Source organism: Neoarius graeffei, chromosome 28, assembly GCF_027579695.1.
Source record: "Neoarius graeffei isolate fNeoGra1 chromosome 28, fNeoGra1.pri, whole genome shotgun sequence".
Classification (NCBI taxonomy): domain Eukaryota; kingdom Metazoa; phylum Chordata; class Actinopteri; order Siluriformes; family Ariidae; genus Neoarius; species Neoarius graeffei.
This window is the reverse complement of record NC_083596.1, coordinates 17,166,180-17,187,448: the sequence shown is the minus strand read 5'-3', so window position 1 is coordinate 17,187,448 and position 21,269 is coordinate 17,166,180. Positions and strand designations below refer to the sequence as shown.

Below are 21,269 nucleotides of genomic sequence, written 5' to 3'. Positions count from 1 at the left end.
CTCAGGCTTTCGTCTAAACAGGGGAACAGGGGCGCTGCGCCCTCTTACTCTTGGCGTGCGCCCCCTTACCGACTCCGTGAAAACATCCCAGCAACACTACGTGACAATGTGTCTGATCATCAAATACGGTATAATCGCTCCAAAAATATTCCAATCATAGTAGATACACCGCCAGACGGTGCAAAAACAATCCGAATTGGCGTTTTCCAGACTGAGGTGCCATGTCGTTTACTTGTCGCGGCTGCTCTCGCGAGATTTGACATGGGTTACTGACAAGGTCAGCTGACTTGCAGAGCGAGATTTCTCGAGACTGAATGAACTTTCACCCACCGGCGCAGGAGCTTTTGACAGAAGTAGTTCGCGAGTTGTTTTTGTTGACACTTGGGCATTTAAAGATGTCGTCATCCCGCGCCATGAAACAGAAGAAAGCCAAAGACTGTCCGGGGCAGAAGATGATTACTTCTTTCTTTTTCAATGTTGACAGACAATTTGTTACAATTTCCCTCTCAGATAGCCTCAGAATGTCCCATTGGAGCATTTTTCAAAGGCTTTGCACAGCGGGGGGGGGACGACAACCGGCACCATCCCCCCCCCCCGCTTTGCTCCCCTCATACTAAATTTTTCTAGAAAAAACCGTCTCTCATAAGCAAGAGCGTCCATATGCACCCTGTGCCAAAGCATCTTAACGCACATTCACATTTTCCTCTCTCACACACACACACACACACTTAAGACATGGGGGTGTGTACGGTTGAAGTAGTGCCAGCTGTAATTACAGCCCAGTCCACTTAAAAAGACACGACATGAAAAAAAACGAGAGAATAAAACAGCACATCTGGGGGTTTAATCCAAGCTGCCAGGTTTGTATAAACACCAACACGACATAATTAAAAATTTAAATACAAGCTACACGATTATAAAAATCAACAGCAGCCTAGAGAGCACCAGTGAGAGACTTACATTTATATCTATGGGTTTGAGGCTTCTTGCATACAAATAGGAAAGAAAAAAAGATCCCTGCGTTATATTATGGACAAGGTCGAAGTTTAAACAGAAGAAGTGTGAATAGCGGAGTATGAACTGCCGTCATGTCACCACGTTTTACAACAACTATACAGATTCTACTAGTGTGCATGAGTTCACGCGCAACAACATGTTCGCACAGGGACGCTCGCGTTACAAACAAGAACACAGACCATCAGCACACTTGCCACAGATTACATGAGGTACCGGTTGCATGACTTCCTGAACCACCTGTAAATAATAAAAAAATAAATAAATAAAAACAAACACCACCACACACTCCTACCATGTTGTTGACAGATGTGTTATGCAGGTCTCAACTCCTGCTCCTCCAGCGCTCCTGCTTTCTCCTCCTGCGGGTTTATGCGGGATCCTGTTGAAACCGTGAACACACACAAAAAAAAAAAAAAGTCAGACAACACAACACACACGGGCTCGTGTGCATAAAACAGTAGAACAAAAAGCACTACTTGTACAAATACGGTTTTGTTTGGGAAATTTCAAACCCAAAAGGATGTAAGGAATAAATCTAGGTGACCAGGCAACAGAGACCCGGGCATCTCCAAGCCACGAATGAACGAACAGATCACATTCAGCGACTTGGCAGCAGCAAGCATTGTCACTTCTACCAACACACACCATTGTCAGTTTAACCAGCGTCATCTAGGGACTCTGGTTCTCAAAATGACGTATAGGCAGCAGATCGGTCATTATTATTCTCCCAGAGACGTCCACAAGCGCTGGCGACCAGCAGTTTTCTCCACCTACACAGACAGTCTGCGCCAGCTACTCGATCCCAGAAAATTTAAAAAAAAAAAAAAAAAAAAAAAAACCACACCCTTGCTTTTCAATGTTCAAGCGATTTAGGTCATCTCAAAATGCCCATAATTTGCTGCAAATCCAATTATTTCACCCGAAACGGTCTTCAATTGGAGTCTAGCATGACTGGAAGCGACACTGTATTTATTGATCGATTCTCATGCTCCGATTGGCTGAGCCGGACCACACCGTAGCGCATGTAGTCATGTTACAGAGCCAGGCAGCGTACTACAGAGGGGAACTGAGAAAGCCAAGCATACACATGGAAGGAAATTGTTAGTAAATTTACAGTATTAGCCAAAAATGTGCCAGAAGGTTGGAAAGTTTCAAAATTTTCCTTGGGGTGGGGGATGCCCGAAGACCCCCTAGCATTGGTGTACCTTTGACGCCACAAATTCTGGTGCCGCCTTTTTATATAAATAAAAGCTAGCTACTTCAGATTTTGTAGAGAACCCTGCTCTTCTCTTATTTTATTTCAAAGAATAAAAGTTGCTTGTCTCGTCCCAACGCAAAATAAATTGGCCTTGTATTTGAAGAAACGCTCCGAGGAAAAAGGAGCTATGAAGTCCACTTAAATCGAACAAGGAAAACAAGTCCAACAAAACATTTTGAGGCTACGTTTAGAAGAATGATGTAACTGGTTTGGGTTCTGTGGCTGGACTGTTCATGAAGTGAACAAGAGAACTCAATCCTGGGTCACTGAAAGAAGTCTCGGTCTAGAAAGAACACCGCTCTAGACAGAGGTTAGTTTGATTTATTTGACTAAGACGGCTCGAGGTCGCCACTGCTCATGTGTGGCATTTTGGAGGTTGCCTGATTTGTGGATCATGGTCACCATGTCAGATTATACAAATCATAGTGCTATAAATTATTACGGTATCTCCGTGTCTTGGTCGGATGGCTGGCAACATTATAAATTTAATCTTGACCAATCAGTTCAAGTCCTTGCATGTCGAGGAGGATGGTCAAGAAGTGGTCAATCATAGCTAAAGAAGGAACACGTCATAGGAGGAGTTGTCAAAACAAGGCAAGGGTTTTTTTGTTTGTTTAAATCAGACATGCTAGACCTCCCATCATGGCGGTTTGGGTCCACATCTGTTATTTAAATCATGCCACACAAGATCCATTTGTCCTTTCCTACATCTGTATTCAAGCCAGAATTTGAGGCCTGTTCTGCAGACACACCTGACCAGGGGTAGAAGATGGAGGTTGTGTAGTTCTCCCTACTGTATGATCTATTTAGAGCATGCATTAGTCTACATCAGGGGTCTTCAATCCGATCCGCAAAGGGCCGGTGTAGCTGCAGGCTTTCATTACAGCCAAATTGGAGGCTCACTTGATTGTTGACTGGAGACGAGGGTGAAATGATTAAACAAGTGAAATCAGGTGTAGCTCCTGCTTGGTTGGAATGAAAGCCTGCAGCCACACTGGCCCTTTGTGGATAGGATTGAAGACCCCTGGTCTACATCATTCACCCCTTTCACATATCCCACAATCCACTGTGCAGTTGGGAACTTCCAATGGCCAGGCCCAGGCTGCTAAGAACAGTACAAAAACCAATATTGGGCTATATTAGATTAAATCCAATGTTCCAGCTACCGTAGGTGCTAAAGGCAGCAACTGGACTCGCATGAAATCCTTGAAGACGTTTCACTTCTCATCTGAAAGGCTTCTTCAGCTCTGTCAGACTAGTGAGGAGTTCCAGGTATTTATCCTCTAGTGGACCAAAAGCAAACCTAAGGGGAGTCGTTGAGGTCACATGGGTCGTTGACCCGCTCAGCCATCCTGTAGGTGTTAGCAGCCTAGAGGGTTGTTGGTTCTCTCTGCCATCATGTGGGTCATTGAAGTCAGCAGAGCCTTGGTGTGGATGTGTACTCAGTTTTCTGGGAAGAAGTGTGCCAAGGACTGCATTGTAAGTGGCTGATAAATGGTGTCTCAGACCACCTCATCTGTTCAGTGATGGTCATTCCAGGTTGACAAAGACAGCTCCTTTTATTCCTCTTTCAAGCCACTGGTCTTCTCTGGCTAGAATGCATTGCAGTCCTGAAACGAGTGTCCTTTGTTATCGAGATGAAGAGAGACTGCAAAGTCCTGACCTGAGGAACTGGCCCTCCTGGGTTGAGCCATGTGCTTGTGAAGTGCTTGTTTCGTTTCCCCAACGTACAGGTCCGTGAAGAATGCACTGCATACACTACGTTGTCCTGTTTATGTCTGGGTATTTGGTCCTTCAGGTGGACCAATTTCTGGACCAGAAATGTTCAGGGATGTTGCGTTTGTAGAAGATCCTCTGGAATTTCTCAGATGGTCATTCCCTACATTTCTGGACTATGTTCTGGTGTTTGCTGCAGTTTTTGTCCCGGTCCGTTAGGTTTCTTTTTCTGGTCTTGACTAAAGCCCAGTTAGGATAGCCACACTTCTGAAGTGCTTCCTTGATGCATTTTTGCTCACTCGCTTTTCCAAAGACAGAACTGAAGAAGCCTTTTGGATAAGAGGTGAAACCTCTTCAAGAATTTCAAGCAAGTCCAGTTGCCTTATTTAGCACCTATGGTAGTTGGAACATGCATTTCTTGTAAACAGTGGAGCAATTCCAGCGTTATGGACGTGACACTTGAACTCAAAATGGCAACAAATGACCCAGTGCATGTTTTATTGTCTCCCAGTATTTAAACAGGTGTTGCATATTTTAAGGCTGTACCATACTGGAGAAGTGATAGAACAAGAACAATTCCCATAGTACATCTAGGGCATGCCAGAAAATGCCAATAAAAGATGCGTTATGGATGTGACAGAAAAAGTATCACTTTTCTTGGGTGACACTACATTTTTATCAAACTCTGAAATTGTAAACCTAATGTCGAAATAGAGATATCCATTTGATAGAGGGGTCCAAGGTGAATATTAAAAAATCTTTGTTTAAAAATATTTTGTATTTCATGCAGAGTTTCGGAAGGAAAAGTCAGCGTTATGGATGTGACGAAATTCCGTTATGGATGTGACGCGGAAATAGACATGACATATGTTTAGAAAATCAGCAATTTAACCACCATAACCCTTTGAAAAACTCTCTAAATATCAGCTAAAACTATCAAAGTTCTTAAATAATATTTAGGATGGCTATTGTTTTGCTGTTTTGTGGATTTTAGCATACATTTCTGTGGCTTGTGGCAATAATATAGAATTGTACATGATCAAAGTTGATTTTAGCTTGGGGTTTACATTATAAGAAAGACTGACAGTGACATATTAGGTTGGTTACAAATTGGTTCAACTTCTTCACAGCTGTAAAATACAGGCCTAGGTGATATCTCTGGGAGTGGTTTTGATGTATTACATGTTGCTTTATTTTTGCATGGTGAGGTTGACATTTACATGGAATTGCCCAGTGCATTTCTTGTAAACAGTGCAGAAAGTGAAAGCGAAAGGGTTATATGGGTGATAATGTAAGGCTGACTGATTAAAATCATCTGTGCTGACGACAAAAAAAAAAAAAAAAAAAAAGCCACCCCTCCCCCCATGGAACCAGCAACTACATATATAAAAGCAAATCTAATAACAGTTTGCATTTGATATTTGAACATCGAAATTGCACATTTACAATTTATCAAATCACAATGATTTAAGAGGACCTGGATGACAAGAACCTTCACAAACATGCTCCAACTCCTTGGCATTATAAGTCTGGCCAACAATAACAGTGTACAATTCATCATCGGTGCAAATATAAGTGTGCAATCACTTCAAGCAGTATTATCTTAAAACAGGGTTCCCACAGTTTTTCAGGCTTCTTTTTTTAATGACTTTTAAGGACCAATTTTCATTTTTTTAAGGACCCAATGACCAAAACTGAATATCACTGGTGTGAAATTGCCTATTGTAACAATCACTTGCTTGTTTTCCCACACTTCGTCTGCTTTTCTTCTTTATGACTCTTAAAGGACTTTTCTTGACCAAATCTTGCAACAAGTGCAGCAATTCCTGATATGTCTGATATTTAAAACGATTTTAAGAAAACCTCAACGGTGGGTGAGGAAATGGTTAGTGGCTAAAAATAAATAATAAAAAAACCATTCCATTTAGAGTAAATTTATTTCACAAGATTTTCATTTTGTTCAGGAACAATTGAAACAAAGTATTAAATTGACACAGGGGGGCCCAGAATTCCCCCTTGCTATTCTTATGTTGTTATAGACAGATTGAAAGTCGTACGTTTTGTTAATCCATGTTTCCATTAATACGCATCAATGGCGGGCGACCGAGCTGATACGAAGTAGTCACATGACCCTGTTCGAGACTGATCCCGAACAGCGCCACGTGGTTCTGGGCTATTCCCAAAAGCAGACACCAGGGGTCGCCACTATACACTTTGTTCAGCCCCTGACCGCTAGTGCAGTTCGCCTGTGAAACAGGGTCGTTTGCGCGAATCGGGGCAGCGGGAACAGCATTTTCGGAAATTAAAAATGTGTTATTAGAAGGGAAACGAAAAAAACCCTGATTTTTAAGGACTTTTATTGACTAACAGATTTTCATCAATTTTATGGATAATTAAGTACTTAATTTTGCAAATTCATTTTTTTTTTTTTTTTTAGGACTTTTATGGACTTTAAGGACCTGAACGAACACTGTAAAAACCAAGAGTGCTCTGAGAGCACAATATCCCCCGCTGGCAACTCTGCCATAACTCTGGTAAAATGTAACCGAATTGAATTAAAGTGCAATATGCGCATTACCGACAAAGAATCCTGTCAAGTTTTGTGAAATTCCTCCAAAATTTGTGAGAGGAGTTGATTTCAGAAGGCGAGTACCCTTCCCAGGATGGATGGACACCGCCATGACAATCCCCCTTCGGGTGTTTCAGCCAGTGGGGGATAAAAATTGTGAGGGAGGTTGATTTCAGAAAACAAGCACACCTTGATGAAATTGCCAAAGTTTGTTAATAATCAAGGGCATAACTCTGGGAAAATTTGCCCAAATTTAACGAAATTTCAGTATGCGTGTAACTGTCATATAACAAAGCTTTCTGCCAAGTTTGGTGAAATTCCTCCACAAATTGTGAGAGGAGTTGATTTCAGAAGAACGTACACCCTCACGAAATTGTCAAAGTTATTGAATCAAGGGTCAAAACTCTGGTAAAATTTTCACAACCGAAATTAAATCGCAATATGCGTATTACTACCATATAACAAGGCCTTTTGCCAAGCTTCGAGAAATTCATCCAAAAATTGCGAGAGGGGTTGATGTCAGAATGTGAGCACACCTTCATGAAATTGTCAAAAGGGGTGTTCATATGGCACATATTTGCATCGATGCTGCACCGAAGTATTTTGTTGCGATATATCTTGCACCGGTGTAAATTTTGTGCAGCGTTCACACGTCACAAACCTGCTTACGAGAGAGAAGCGCGTTAGCACCGGTGCAGCCCCACTTGCGTTCACACGGCAGTTTTTGCGACCGTGCTATACGATAGTAATAATGCGGAAATGAAATATGCACATGCGTGAAAATGTACTTCCTTTTCCCGCCTTGTTTGTGATTGATATATCGAAAAACCATGGTTTATACTTCTCCAGACAAACTTTCTACGTTGTGGTCTATCAGACACCATAAAAGGGTAAAAGAGAGAAAGGAAAGGTTGCGCAAGTACAAGAGAGCACGAAAACAATGCATTCTACAATTCATTCGGCAACAAATCGACGACTTCGTGTCGTTCATGGCCATGTGGACGGTTGTCATGGCATCACCAAGCGCCGGGAAAACAACGTGGATGAAGACACGCAGTTCTGTTGTTGTTGTTGATATTCGCCATTTTGGAAGCGCAAAATACCAGGATGCAAATTAATTATGCAGTGCCCGTATGTAATCAACTCTCCTCACGCGTAGCGAGTCTACCCCTGTAGCGTTCAGACGGCCCATTTTATATTGGTGCTGCCCCGCAAACTAGCATTTACTCCGGAGTAAATTTCTTAAACCACCTCCCGAGCAGGGTTAGATTTGCACCGGTTTAAGCAGCTTTCAGGGGCGACACCGCTATAACTTTGTACCGTGTGAACGCTCTACCAGGGCAGCCCCGGTGCTATACCGGAGTAAAAGTTGCCATGTGAACACCCCTAAAGTACAAGGTTGTTAATCAAGGGCTGTAACTCTGGTAAAACGTGACCCAATTTAACGAAATTACAACATGCGTATTACCAACATACAACAATGCCTCGTCAAGTTTCGTGAAATTCGTCCAAATATCGTGAGGGGAGTTGATTTCCGAAGGGGAGTACCCTTCCCAGGATAGATGGACGGACGGACGGACGGACGGATGGAAGGAAGGAAGGAAATTGCCACGACAATCACCCTTCGGACCTTTTGGCCAGCAGGGGCTAAAAAACGCGAGACCATGTAAACCTGTAATAATATTTGAATATCGAATGATTATGTGGCCCAAATATTGGGTTTTTACCGTTATCAGTAGCCTGAGCCTGGCCACGGGAAGTTCCCAGCCACCCAATGAATTGTGGGATATGTGAAAGGGGTGAATGGGATCAGATATGCACGGAGCAATACCTGCTTTTCCACACCACCAACTCCAACTTAAGCTCAACAGCCTTCACGAAATGAGCTCCGATTTACAAGAAAAGGAACGTGAAAACTCTCCAAGAGCCCAGGCTTCATGAGGCGGTCAAAGGACACGGTACAATCGCAGGCCTTGTTCAGAGCTTCACCGCTTGCTTTGTGCTGATCCCAGGCAAGCTGAGAATTCAGCATAGTGATTTAAGCGGCAAGAAACTGATCTGGAATCAGCTCGCGAGGCCATAACGGATCAAAGCCCAAGACGAAAACATTGTACAGAAGTCTGAGGACTTCATCCCAGACATACTCTTCCTCAAAACACACACTTTCTATTAAAGGCATTTTAAAACGTCAAGTCTCTTTCAGACTTGACAAGCTGAAATTGTCATGTGACCTTTGGGGAGGGGGAAAAAAAAAATTAAAATACTTTATCATCATGCATAGAGGGATTAAACATAGCTAATGTCAAACAACAAGGGTCTACTTCCAAGTTAGTCAAGCTTTGCTAATAAAATACTCAAAAAAAGACTTAAAAATATAAACCTATTAATGGAAATTTAAATTAAAACAAACAAACATGGAATACACATTTCCAGAAACGTCAAATATCCCTTGAAGATGCATACCAAGCATATGTGCTCCTCAGCTGCTGTGGGAAGCCAAAAGAATCAGACGTTGCAGAAATAACTAACACAACATGGTCAAGTCGACGTGAAACGCCCATCCGTTATCATAAACACAGTCTTCCTGAGAGTGCTCGAGACCGTAAATGACTTCCTCCGCACAGATGCTAACTGAAAGAAGCGTGAACTGAACAAGTGACATTTTTGGCTTTCCAGAAGCGGAGGTTTCAGCTGCGTGGTGTACGTGACGGCCGCCTGCACGCGCTGTACTGCCTCTGCTGCAGGGAGGGCAGCTCCGAGCCGGTCATTATCTCAAAAGGAGATGTTCAGAGGGAGTAATAGGGTTCCCATACCACCTCCATGAAATTAGCTTACGGGATCCGCATTCCACAACGCTGCAGCGAGGACGGGGGAGTCACGGTGCTCAGTGATCAACTCGCTCATGACCAAGTAGAGGAGCCTGCCGGTCAATAGGTTCTACTGTTTACACAGGAATAGGCTCGAGTTACATTTGACGGAAAAGGGAGTTGGACTTTTCGTTAGATGGGGCAAAGCTAGTAGACATTTAAACAACGCAAAAGGAAATGAAAATATTTCCTGACCAAAAATAATTTCTTTCCATACAAAAAGGTCTTCATATGCAACTAATAGGGCTGTAACGATACACCCAACTCACGATTCAATTCGTATCGCGATTTTTGACCCACGATTCGATACACCCACGATTTTTTTTTAAATGTTTTTTTTAAGTAGTAAATTTGACTTATTAACATTTACTTACTTACATTAACTATTTAATAACAGATAATTCAGACCACTGCAGAGAATGAGTAATATGTATGCAAAAAGGAACAAATGTATATCCAAAGATTGTTTTATTTCTCAAAATAATACTGTTGAGCCGGAAGCTCTGTTTTTTCGGTTCTGAAAAAGTCATTTTTCCAAATCGTGTAAATCCGTTAAGATTTTTTTTTGGGGGGTGGCTCTCTCACTGTCTCACTCTCATAGGGCCAATGATTTTCTGTGATCGCGGAAAACAGATGGAAATTACGGAATTTTTATGGTGAAACATTGCTCGCGTGTCAAAATGTAACTGCCGCAGAAGGCTTCCGCCCAAGCAGACATGCCTTCAGTGTTGCCAGATATTGCTAACGTTTTCCACCCCAAAATATGTTCAAAACCAGCCAAAAAGCACCTAAACCTGCCCAATCTGGCAACACTGCATGCCTTTCCGGTCAAGTGATTGTGATTGGCTCGTGGCACACCTAGCCAGCAAATGAGCTGCTTGTTAACAGATTCGCTCCTCGCGTCGCAACCAGAATGGCGACCGCTTAAAAGAAACGAATGCTCTGGTGTCCAAGGATGCCATATGGTTGCCAGTGGTGAGTGTGGACGTTGCATGACTCGCAGAAGATTGTCGCAGGTCGGCGAAAAAACGTCTTACTAATAGATATAAAAAAAATAAAAGCAATTTAAGTAAGTTTAAAATGTAATTTAAATAAAAAGTAAAGTATTCATAAATTGAAGTTTGGAAGCGCCTCTGTTTTTGGGCTGAGGAGAAGTTTGAAAGGGTGTACCGCGATTCTGCCTTCTTGTATCACGACACGGATTGTGGCTCTGCGTATCGCGATTTTGATTTCGATACACATTGTTACAGCCCTAGCAACTAACCACTGAACGGTGGCAATTACCCCTTTTTTTTTGGTAGCCAGGGTTCTGTTGCAATTCTGGGCAAAATAGAAATGCTCGTTTACTATTTAAAAAACACCCACCCAAGAACTTGACAAAACAATTGCTCTGTTTCTCCATCAGGTTATGCAATTAAAAAGGTGCGTGTTCTTCTTTCGCCATTACTTTTAGTCATGCCAGTTAAACATGGCGACAGATCTCCAAGACCTGATCAGGGTTGGCACGGTGAATTTGATGTTGGGGAGGGGGAGCGGCATGTTTCCGTTTCAATTTTGTGAACTCCTGCTTTCTTGAATATCTGAAAATCCACCTCGAGTGACGTGAACGCGCAAATTCAACATGCAAGAAGTTTTTCCCCACTGAAATTCACGTTTCCGTTACTCGTTTACATTCGCAATTTCAAATTGCGCATTAAAGTGCATATTCTGCACCAATTTCTTTTTTTTTTTTTTTTTTAAATATGAAAAAGAATGTCCCTTTACACACTCATCCAGAAGGGTCATTTTGCACAAGGCCATCTGTCTACAGCAGAAAAAAATAAAACAAAACGCGTCTGGAAAAATCCCAAGGGAGTCTGGAGCCAGATTCGTGACGTTACCTGCGGAAGCGCCAGCAGGCTGCGAGAGCTTTGCATGGTTTCAGTGCACAGCCTGTGTAGACCAAGCGCTCCCGTTTCTCTCTCATTGTCCGGTCTTTTGGGAAACGATGAGTACTAATCCCATCAAGATTGGTGTTGCTACACCCTCCTACGATACATCTGTTAACCATTTTAATAATTACGTGATAACGTTGAAGAAATTTGCAGAAAACCACCAGGTCGTTTTCTCATAAACAAACCAGCGCTGACGTAGGATTCAGAGGGAGGCGTCCCGCACGCGACGTCACGAAAATCAATGTTTCCCGGGAAATCCAAATGCCAAGTTTTTTCAGAGGCGGACCAATTCGCCTCAAATGGCTCGATTTCAACTGAATTTTTCTGGCATTGCGCAAGGTAAAAAAATTGCACAAAATGCAAAACGGGACAGATATTTGACCAAAGTTTAATATAAAATAGGAGAATTACATTGATCTTGCTCCTGAATTTACCCAGGATTAATCTGAACACATTTATATTTTCATGACTGACTTTTTAAAAACACACAAAAACCCACCCAACCTACAATAATGTCGTCACTAAATCAGACCAGAGACAGCAAGAGTGAAAAAGTAGAAGTTGATACTGAAGGTCTTAAAAGGTAGACTGCCTTTCAGATTTTTCAAGTGTCTCATTCTCATCATCTCTAGCCACTTTATCCTTCTACAGGGTCGCAGGCAAGCTGGAGCCTATCCCAGCTGACTACGGGCGAAAGGCGGGGTACACCCTGGACAAGTCGCCAGGTCATCACAGGGCTGACACATAGACACAGACAACCATTCACACTCACATTCACACCTACGGTCAATTTAGAGTCACCAGTTAACCTAACCTGCATGTCTTTGGACTGTGGGGGAAACTGGAGCACCCAGAGGAAACCCACGCGGACACGGGGAGAACATGCAAACTCCACACAGAAAGGCCCTCGCCGGCCACGGGGCTCGAACCCGGACCTTCTTGCTGTGAGGCAACAGTGCTAACCACTACACCACCGTGCCACCTTTTTCAAGTGTAGGTCATAAAAAGAATTTTCCCGACACCCAGTTATTTTTGTTTAGTGGACTGAAAGCTACTGAATTTGAATAACATTCTTCCAAATTTTATTAGGTTTTTTCTTTAAATAGAACAATTAATGAATTTAGGGCGACGTGGCTCTAAATTCTCCGCCATTTTTTCCTGCTTCACCATGATGCATACAAGATACTACGTCACACGGTGGGCTTTCCCCATTCGCACAAGGCATCATGGGATACAAATTTGAAACAGGAAAGAAAAATGGAGGAAGCGAGTGTGCGAATGAAACGTGAAAGACTGACTACAGTAACGGAAAGCAAGAAAAGACGTTAGGTTATATACACAAAGGAAATGCAGGACCAACCAATAAATATCGGCGCTCAGCGAGCACCTCGGTGTGATCAGCTGTTCGTTTAGCGACAGAATGATGGAACTGTCAGTGCACGGTCAAAGGTAAACCTGTAGATGGCAGTAATGCAACGCTGTGGATGCCAGCTGCCGTAAAACCCAAAAGGTGGTAAACCTGCGCATGCGCACACGGACTTCCTCTGTCTGCTTGACGCGAGTGACCTTATGCACGTTTGCTCAGGAATCCGCTCAAATTAAACAACTTCCCAGCCACAGAATGGCCTGGGTTTAAGATATCACTGAAATAAACCAGTCACAAATGACAGATTTCGGAGGGAACTAAATTCCACCGATTTTATGAAATCGAAAGGCCGTCTAGCTTTGAATTTGACACTTCCACCAGAAATCAAGTGCAGTCCTTCTTGCTACCAATCTGCCTGCCTCAAATACCCTGAAAACACACCATTTCAGATGTCTGAAACCCATTTCAAACATCTGACCTTGCTGTAACCTTGACCCCCCCCTCCTTTTTTTTTTCCTTTTTAAAATCAATCAATTCCAAAACCTAACCAGTTCATCCGCTGCTTACAAGGACCTGGAATTATTAGTCCTACAAACAAAAACACTTCAATCAGTTGTTCTTGAGACATCGTGCTAATAAGACTCTTGGATGGAAGCATGGACAGATGTGCAGACGCACAAGCAACCAGGTATCGTAATGCCTCCACCAGCTGGTAGAAATTCTGTGAGAACTCTTGCCTTTTTGAAAGAAGGTCTCCAGCCCTGGAGCTAGTCTCTGGTTTGAGGAGATACCTTCAGCTAAATACCTGGCGTGCAGCTGCAGAGGATCTGCTCACCGTGATAGTTCATGTTTACAAGACAAGTGTCGCTGAACAACATCCATTTGGGGTTCCGCCCACATTATACCGTATGTTCTCGGTCAAGTTCAGTGAGCTAAATATCTTGCCGGGTCTGCAAGTGGACAACCCCTGCTTACAGGGTGCAAAATACGACAGCTGGAGGGGGAAATCGAGACCACTTAAGGCCAAGTTATGCTGACAACGCAGTCCTCGCAGACGGTGTCGCAGATAGCGTCTGCGTAGCCCCCCCACCTTCGCAGACGCTCTGCGCACACCTCCCAAAAATTGTGACCACCGCAGAAGCCTCGCAGACAAGAGGGCTCCGATTGGTCCACTCTACATCCGCTGTACACGCACTTCCGCTTCCCTACTTTCCCGGTTTGTTTTGTTTTCACGACCGCCATTTTTAAAAACACGAGCGAAGATGGAGCAGCACGAAGAGCGGTTGATCGAGGAAGTGAGGAAGTACGTACATCTATACGACTCCAGTTCTAGTCATTATAAGTAACCGGAGGATAAACACTCCACTAACCACACCCACCAACTACTCCTAGCAATTTCGCGACTTCGCGCCCCCTTGCGTTGTGCCGGTGAATAACATCGCGCACGCCTATTACTCCCCGCTCAACGATAAATTACAACTGTCTGCGAAAAGCTATCTGCGAAAGCCTTGTCGCAAGAGCATGCAGAGGCCTTTAGTGGTCACCATAGCTACACCCTGGTGAAAATCTTTCAAAAGATCTTCAAGGACCTGTCAAGTTATTTGTGAGGGTCTTTGAGGATCCTGCCAAGGATCTTCAACAAAAACCACATTCAATTCCAAAAACAAAAGAACAATTAGGTCAGGATAGGCAGATTCTACCGTAACTGGATCCATTAACCACTTGCCCACAAAATAAGAAATTTTTCTTGCCCTTTTTTCAGTGAGGTAATATTTTCAAGATTGAAAATATGGTATTTGGTCTTCTAAAACAGCACGGCATTTAAAAATACACTGAGTATATCAATAAAAGATTTTTAAAGAATAAAGTTCTATTTCTTTGACATATCTGACAGACATAACTCCCATTTTAAAAATCACTTTCATTATCCCTGTTGCTATCGTCAGTGAATTTCTGTCAGATGACCTGACGATAGACTCCGCCATTATGGATCTTTGGTAGTTATCGTGTGGAAGCAGGCTTTATCATTTTCGGGTGTCAACAGATAGAGTTGAAATAGATTAACGGCGATAAAACTATTTCGTTCACGAGAGAAGCCCACAGTTATTTTTAAAAAATGCTATCGTCAGTCTGTCAGTCTAATGCACCTGACGATAGCAAAATTCAAGCCCTCGCCACGCACATGTTGACTGACGCAAAGAGGAAATTCTACTGCGCAAGATTTTTGTGACAGCAGACATTTACTTCCGGGCAAGACTTGGAGTTCTGACAGCTCGATTTCATCAAATAAATCAAGGTAAGATTTTCAGTCAGCTATCCTGACGATAGAAATTTTTGACGATAGAAACATTGAGAATATATTTGTGCGTTCATATTTACATTTTTCTGGAGGAAAACTATCGCAAGTTGAGATAAATCGGAGCCGCTTGCGACCCTTTCAGCCGACAGGCCGTTTCAATGTGTTCTTTCCCCGCGAAAGTGACACAGTCGTGTCTATCGTCACTGTTCTGACAATTATTGTTGATATTTCAATTTTGAAAATAAAATTTCATCTTTATTTCAATATTTGATTTTATTATTTGGTTCTAGTGATGAGGTATTTAATTAGCCTGGCAAGCCAGACTAAATGTGAATATTTAGTCTGGCCTCGATCCGTAGACATTTCCGAAGCGGGTAGGAGGAACAAACTGCTGTCTTTCAAACTGTCTCTGTGCGTATAGGCCAACGCTCTGACCAATCAGCGCAACAGTGACTGACGTAGTCAGAGCGACAGAAAGCAGTGGGGGAGGCCTTGAAATAAATAATTTTTCAAAATGCGTATTAATTAATAAACAGGTTCTAGATATTAAGAAGTTTGGAGATAATGACCACAAGTTTGGAGTCTGTACCACATACACATTTTTTTTTCCCCCCAAGTGTTTTTCAAGGGTTTGCTTAAACTGTTTTTGAGAGTTTTTATTTAGTGGTGTTTGGTGAAATAATTTCCCTTAAATTTAAAATAACGGGAAAATAAGAAACAATCAAAAAGTAATGTTTCAAAGCTGTTTATTAATTCTTCGTACTGCACAAACTAGCCCATCCTTTTGGCTACGAGCGGAGCCAGCTGGTAGATCAGACTTTTGCCATAGCCGGTCGGCAAAACAGCGAAAACGTCCTTCTTGAAAAGGAATGAGCGGAGAGCCTCTTCCTGCTCATGTTTCAACGAAAACTCCAAGTCTAATTCTTCTAAAACTGATTCCAAAGCGGAGTCAAACGTGCGCTGTTCTCTAGCCGTAGCCATCTTTCCTGTTGCGCTTTCTCCAGCGTCGCGCAGCTTTGTCGTCACTCCTGCAAAAGCCCGCCCAAAGAATCCAAACAAAAACCTTGCGTTGTGATTGGCGGGCACGATTTGATGCCCGGGGTGTTTTTGTTTATATGGTGCGAGGCTAGACCCACTCGCTAGGCAAAAATATTTTTGGCGGCTAGGCGGGTGGGTCTAGTTTACTAGGCTAGTATTTATTATTACTAAATTTGTCAGATTAATAATGTAAGAAACAGTTTTGTTGCTATTGTCATCTAGAGTGTCTGTCAGAATATGATGGTAGACGTTAGTTTGTCTGTCAGATTTTGATGATAGAAACCGATGTGTTTCTATTGTCATTTAACATGTCTGTCATGTCAGGCTTTTATTAATTAGTTACCAGGACTACTGTCCTAAAATTTACTGTGAATGTCCAAGACCCCAAATGCTACTAGAAAAACTTAATAGAATGATCAAAATAATCAATTCAGCAATTTAAGGAGGAGATGGGACTTAACTGGCCTCTGTTATGGTAGAATCTGCCGATAGCATCAATAAAGAATTTTGTTTGAAATTGAATGTGGTTTTTGTTTAAGATCCTTGAAGTGCTTGACAAGAATTCTAAAAGATCCTTGAAGATCTTGGAAGGAAAAAAACAAAACCTGAAGATCCTTGACAAGAAGTTAAGATCTTTGTAGATCTTGCCAAGAATTTTAAAAAGATCCTTGAAGATCTTCGGTGAGATCCTCAAAGACCCTCACAAAGAACTTTACGGATCCTTGAAAAAAAATTTTTCACCAGGGACGTGCAATTCAGTTCCTTAAAGGAACAGTCCACCGTACTTCCATAATGAAACATGCTCTTATCTGAATTGAGATGAGCTGATCCGTACCTCTCCGAGCTTTGCGCGACCTCCCAGTCAGTCAGACGCGCGGTCACTCCTGTTAGCAATGTAGCTAGGCTCAGCATGGCCAATGGTATTTTTTGGGGCTGTAGTTAGATGCGACCAAACTCTTCCGCGTTTTTCCTGTTTACATAGGTTTATGGGCAATTCCATGTAAATGTCAACCTCACCATGCAAAAATAAAGCAACATGTAATACATCAAAACCACTCCCAGAGATATCACCTAGGCCTGTATTTTACAGATGTGAATAAGTTGAACCAATTTGTAACCAAACTAATATGTCACTGTCAGTCTTTCTTTCTTATAATGTAAAACTCAAGCTAAAATCAACTTTGATCATGTACAATTCTATATTATTGCCACAAGCCACAGAAATGTATGCTAAAATCCACAAAACAATAGCCATCCTAAATATTATTTAAGAACTTTGATAGTTTTAGCTGATATTTAGAGAGTTTTTCAAAGGGTTATGGTGGTTAAATTGCTGATTTTCTAAACATACGCCATGTCTATTTCAGACGCGTCACATCCGTAACGGAATTTCGTCACATCCATAACGCTGACTTTTCCTTCCGAAACTCTGCATGAAATACAAAATATTTTAAACAAAGATTTTTTAATATTCACCTTGGACCCCTCTATCAAATGGATATCTCCATTTCGACATTAGGTTTACAATTTCACAGAGTTTGATAAAAATGTACAGTCACCCAAGAAGTGTGATACTTTTTCTGTCACATCCATAACGCATCTTTTATTGGCATTTTCTGGCATGCCCTAGATGTACTATGGGAATTGTTCTTGTTCTATCACTTCTCCAGTATGGTACAGCCTTAAAATATGCAACACCTGTTTAAATACTGGGAGACAATAAAACATGCACTGGGTCATTTGTTGCCATTTTGAGTTCAAGTGTCACGTCCATAACGCTGGAATTGCTCTTATATGACCAATGATATGAAACAAGTTCAGTTACACAAATTGAAACGTGGTGATTTTCTATGCTATGGAAAGTCCGCACTATAATGACAGGCGTACTAACACCTTCTGCGCGCTTCGATATCTGAGCTCCGTATCAATGCGCTGCCGAAGCGCGCAGAAGGTGTTAGTACGCCTGTCGTTATAGTGCGGACTTTCCATAGCATAGAAAATCGCTACGTTTCAATTTGTGTAACTGAACTTGTTTCATATCACTGGTCATATAAACCCATGTAAACAGGAAAAACGCGGAAGAGTTTGGTCGCATCTAACTACAGCCCCAAAAAATACCATTGGCCATGCTGAGCCTAGCTACATTGCTAACAGGAGTGACAGCGCGTCTGACTGACTGGGAGGTCGCGCAAAGCTCGGAGAGGTACAGATCAGCTCGTCTCAATTCAGATAAGAGCATATTTCATTATGGAAGTACGGTGGACTGTTCCTTTAAGTAGTGCACTACACGGGCCAAATAGTCACACCCCAATACTCAGATGGTCAGCTTAAAAAGACACACCCCCTAATATTTAACCACTTAAAATGAGCCATCAAGCAGCTACAGCCCAGAAGATAGAATTTCACAAACACACCTTCGGCTTGGAGTATTTGTACTTGTCCTAAGAAGAGCTGACATCCAAAAGCTCTCGTTGTTCCTTCCTTCCTTCCTTCCTAGTTGCCTGACATTACAGATTCCTTCAGTAGATAAAAGTTCTTAATAAAATCACCCTACACCATCGTTTACTCCAATCAAACCAAAAAAAAAAAAAAAGCCAAGTGGGAAACAAATTACACATTTGACAGAAAGTCAAATCCTAAAAACGTACATTAATAAACTGTAGAGGGAGCCGAAGTGTCCAAGTGTCATCATCTTGGCTTCCGCAGTAGCGCTCAAGACCCACACAGACGCCTCTGACTGACACACACCCCTTGTACCGCACAAACCTCTACTCGGGTTGAAAAGCAGTTTCACATGCAAACGTTTCAACCAACCAACCAACCAACCAAAAAAAAAAAAAAAAAAACCACACCAGAGGCAATTTCAGCACCTGCTTCATGAGTCATTTCATACCTGAGGAAACGGTGGCTCACAGCTGCAGAGTTAAACGTCAACAGAAGAGTTTAGCAAAGGAAAAACTGAAGCAAACTCTACACACTTGCTCTAGTTCTCTGCTTCCAAAGAGCGAGGGAGCGAGCGAGTGTGTACGTACTCCTCCCCTGTCCACTCCCACTGATGATCTCACACACACACACACACACACACACTCCTGCTCACTCACTCAAAAGCTTGTTCTTTGTTTATTTCTTTTTCCACCCAAGGCTCCTCACCACCAGCCTCTCACCATGCCGGCACCGCTCTCACAACTGTTTGACAGAATTGGGGAACGTGCTTCAAATGCTTTAAACAAGTCTAGACTCTTTCAAGGTTATAATAACTTCACCCACCCACCCACCCAGCAGACACACAAAATGTAAAAATGCTAAAGGAAGGAGTTCCGACATGCCAGATCAAAACGCCCCCAACCCATAAGGAAAGATGTCCAGCCTTCTCAGACACGTCTTTATTAGGGTGCATCAGTTGCCCTCACCTTCATAAAATCTGATGCGTTTTTGTTTAGGTGTTCCTTTTCACCAATAAAGACATCCTGTAAAATTTTTTGACCATATTCAAAAGTCTAATGGTGGCACCATGAGGTTCATTTTTTTTGCCAAAAAACTCTTATTTTATGTTTTCGCGCAAGGTTTGAATCACAATGCTGGACTCCATTTATTGATTTCTTATGACCCAGAGATCATGTTAAGAACCTTTGCAAGGGATTGAGAAGCATTAATGTGATTCATAATACATTTGTATTGTTTAAAAGTAGTTGAACAATGAATGATTTCAATGAACAACTAAAACTCAAACTGTGCTTGATAATCTCTCATCTCATTATCTGTAGCCGCTTTATCCTGTTCTACAGGGTCGCAGGCAAGCTGGAGCCTATCCCAGCTGACTACGGGCGAAAGGCGGGGTACACCCTGGACAAGTCGCCAGGTCATCACAGGGCTGACACATATGCCGCTTTTCCACTACCAACGCGGCTGAGCCGTGCCGTGCTGAGTGGGGCTGTTGGAGTTGCATTTCGACTACAACCGCGCTGAACCGTGCTGGCTGGAAATGGGTGGACACATTGGGTGGAGTTAGCGAAAGTGGGTGGACGTCAGGTGATGTCGTTAGGCAGCGCAAACAGTGACATCAGTGACCTTTTAAGCAGTAGTCTCACGACCCGGAGAGTAAACAATAAACAAACATGGAGGACATGGAGTCGTTAGTGTTGCTGGTCTTGGTGCTGTGGCTTGTTGTCACCGACAACGCCAACAGATACTGGCAAGAGCGTATAGATGAGGCGAGGCGCATAAGGCTTCAGAAATTCTCGTAATTCGTAATTATTCTTCTTCCGGGTTTACGGTGTTTACAGATCTCAGCGTGCTCGCGGGGCGTGTGAGGACACTCCTCCTCACCAATCAGCGCGCAGGGGAGTGTCTGCTCACGCCCCCAGCCTCACTCAGCTCGGTTTGGCTCGCTTCAGCCCCACTCCAAAACCGTGCGAGTTTTGGGTGCTAAGCAGGGCTGAAGCGAGCCGAGTCGTGCTGTTTTTGGATAGTCGAAACGCGAGCCGTGTCGGGCTGAAGCGAGCTGAAAAAGGGTAGTGGAAAAGGGCCATTAGACACAGACAACCATTCACACTCACATTCACACCTACGGTCAATTTAGAGTCACCAGTTAACCTAACCTGCATGTCTTTGGACTGTGGGGGAAACCGGAGCACCCGGAGGAAACCCACGCGGACACGGGGAGAACATGCAAACTCTGCACAGAAAGGCCCTCGCCGGCCACGGGGCTCAAACCCGGACCTTCTTGCTGTGAGGCGACAACGCTAACCACTACACCACCGTGCCGCCCGTTGCTTGATAATATATTTAGAATATGTACTAAAAATGTGATTCTAAGATATTTGCTCTATAAGGTGCCATAATGCTTCATGAAAAGTGATCAAAATTGTCATAAAAATCATAAAATGGCAGCTTTTTCCATAACTTTGAGCTCCTGGTGCCACCATTAAACTTTTGAATTTTGTCAAAAATATTTCACCCAGTGTGTTTTCTTACCAAAAGGAACATAAAAACAAAAATGCATCATGATCGGAGGAACTTTTCATTTTTAGGGGGCAACTGATGCACCCGAGTCTTTATTGCCATCACTATATTTTTCTTCATGAAAACATGTTCAAGCTAGCTATGGCCAATGGTAGCCATGTTTTTCCAAACATGGCAAGTCCTCCATAGAAACCCCTGTGATCAGAAACAGAAGAATCAGAAATTAATTTGTTAACCCACTGG

General features: G+C 42.7%; 1 protein-coding gene across 5 annotated transcripts in view; it reads right to left on the bottom strand.

The window, feature by feature from the left end:
- Positions 1 to 21,269, bottom strand: part of mtmr4 (myotubularin related protein 4) — a 215,379-nt gene that overhangs the window by 170,268 nt on the left and 23,842 nt on the right. For 3 of the 5 annotated variants that reach the window (XM_060913060.1, XM_060913061.1, XM_060913062.1), the window contains exon 2: positions 1,310 to 1,396. Coding sequence is in view for 1 of the 5 variants with exons in the window: in XM_060913064.1 (XP_060769047.1) it covers positions 1,310 to 1,312 (3 nt within the window). In the remaining 4 variants the exon portion in view is untranslated. Of the gene's footprint in view, positions 1 to 1,309; positions 1,397 to 18,957; positions 19,042 to 21,269 lie in introns of those variants that run through there. The other 2 variants (XM_060913059.1, XM_060913064.1) reach the window with 1 other exon arrangement.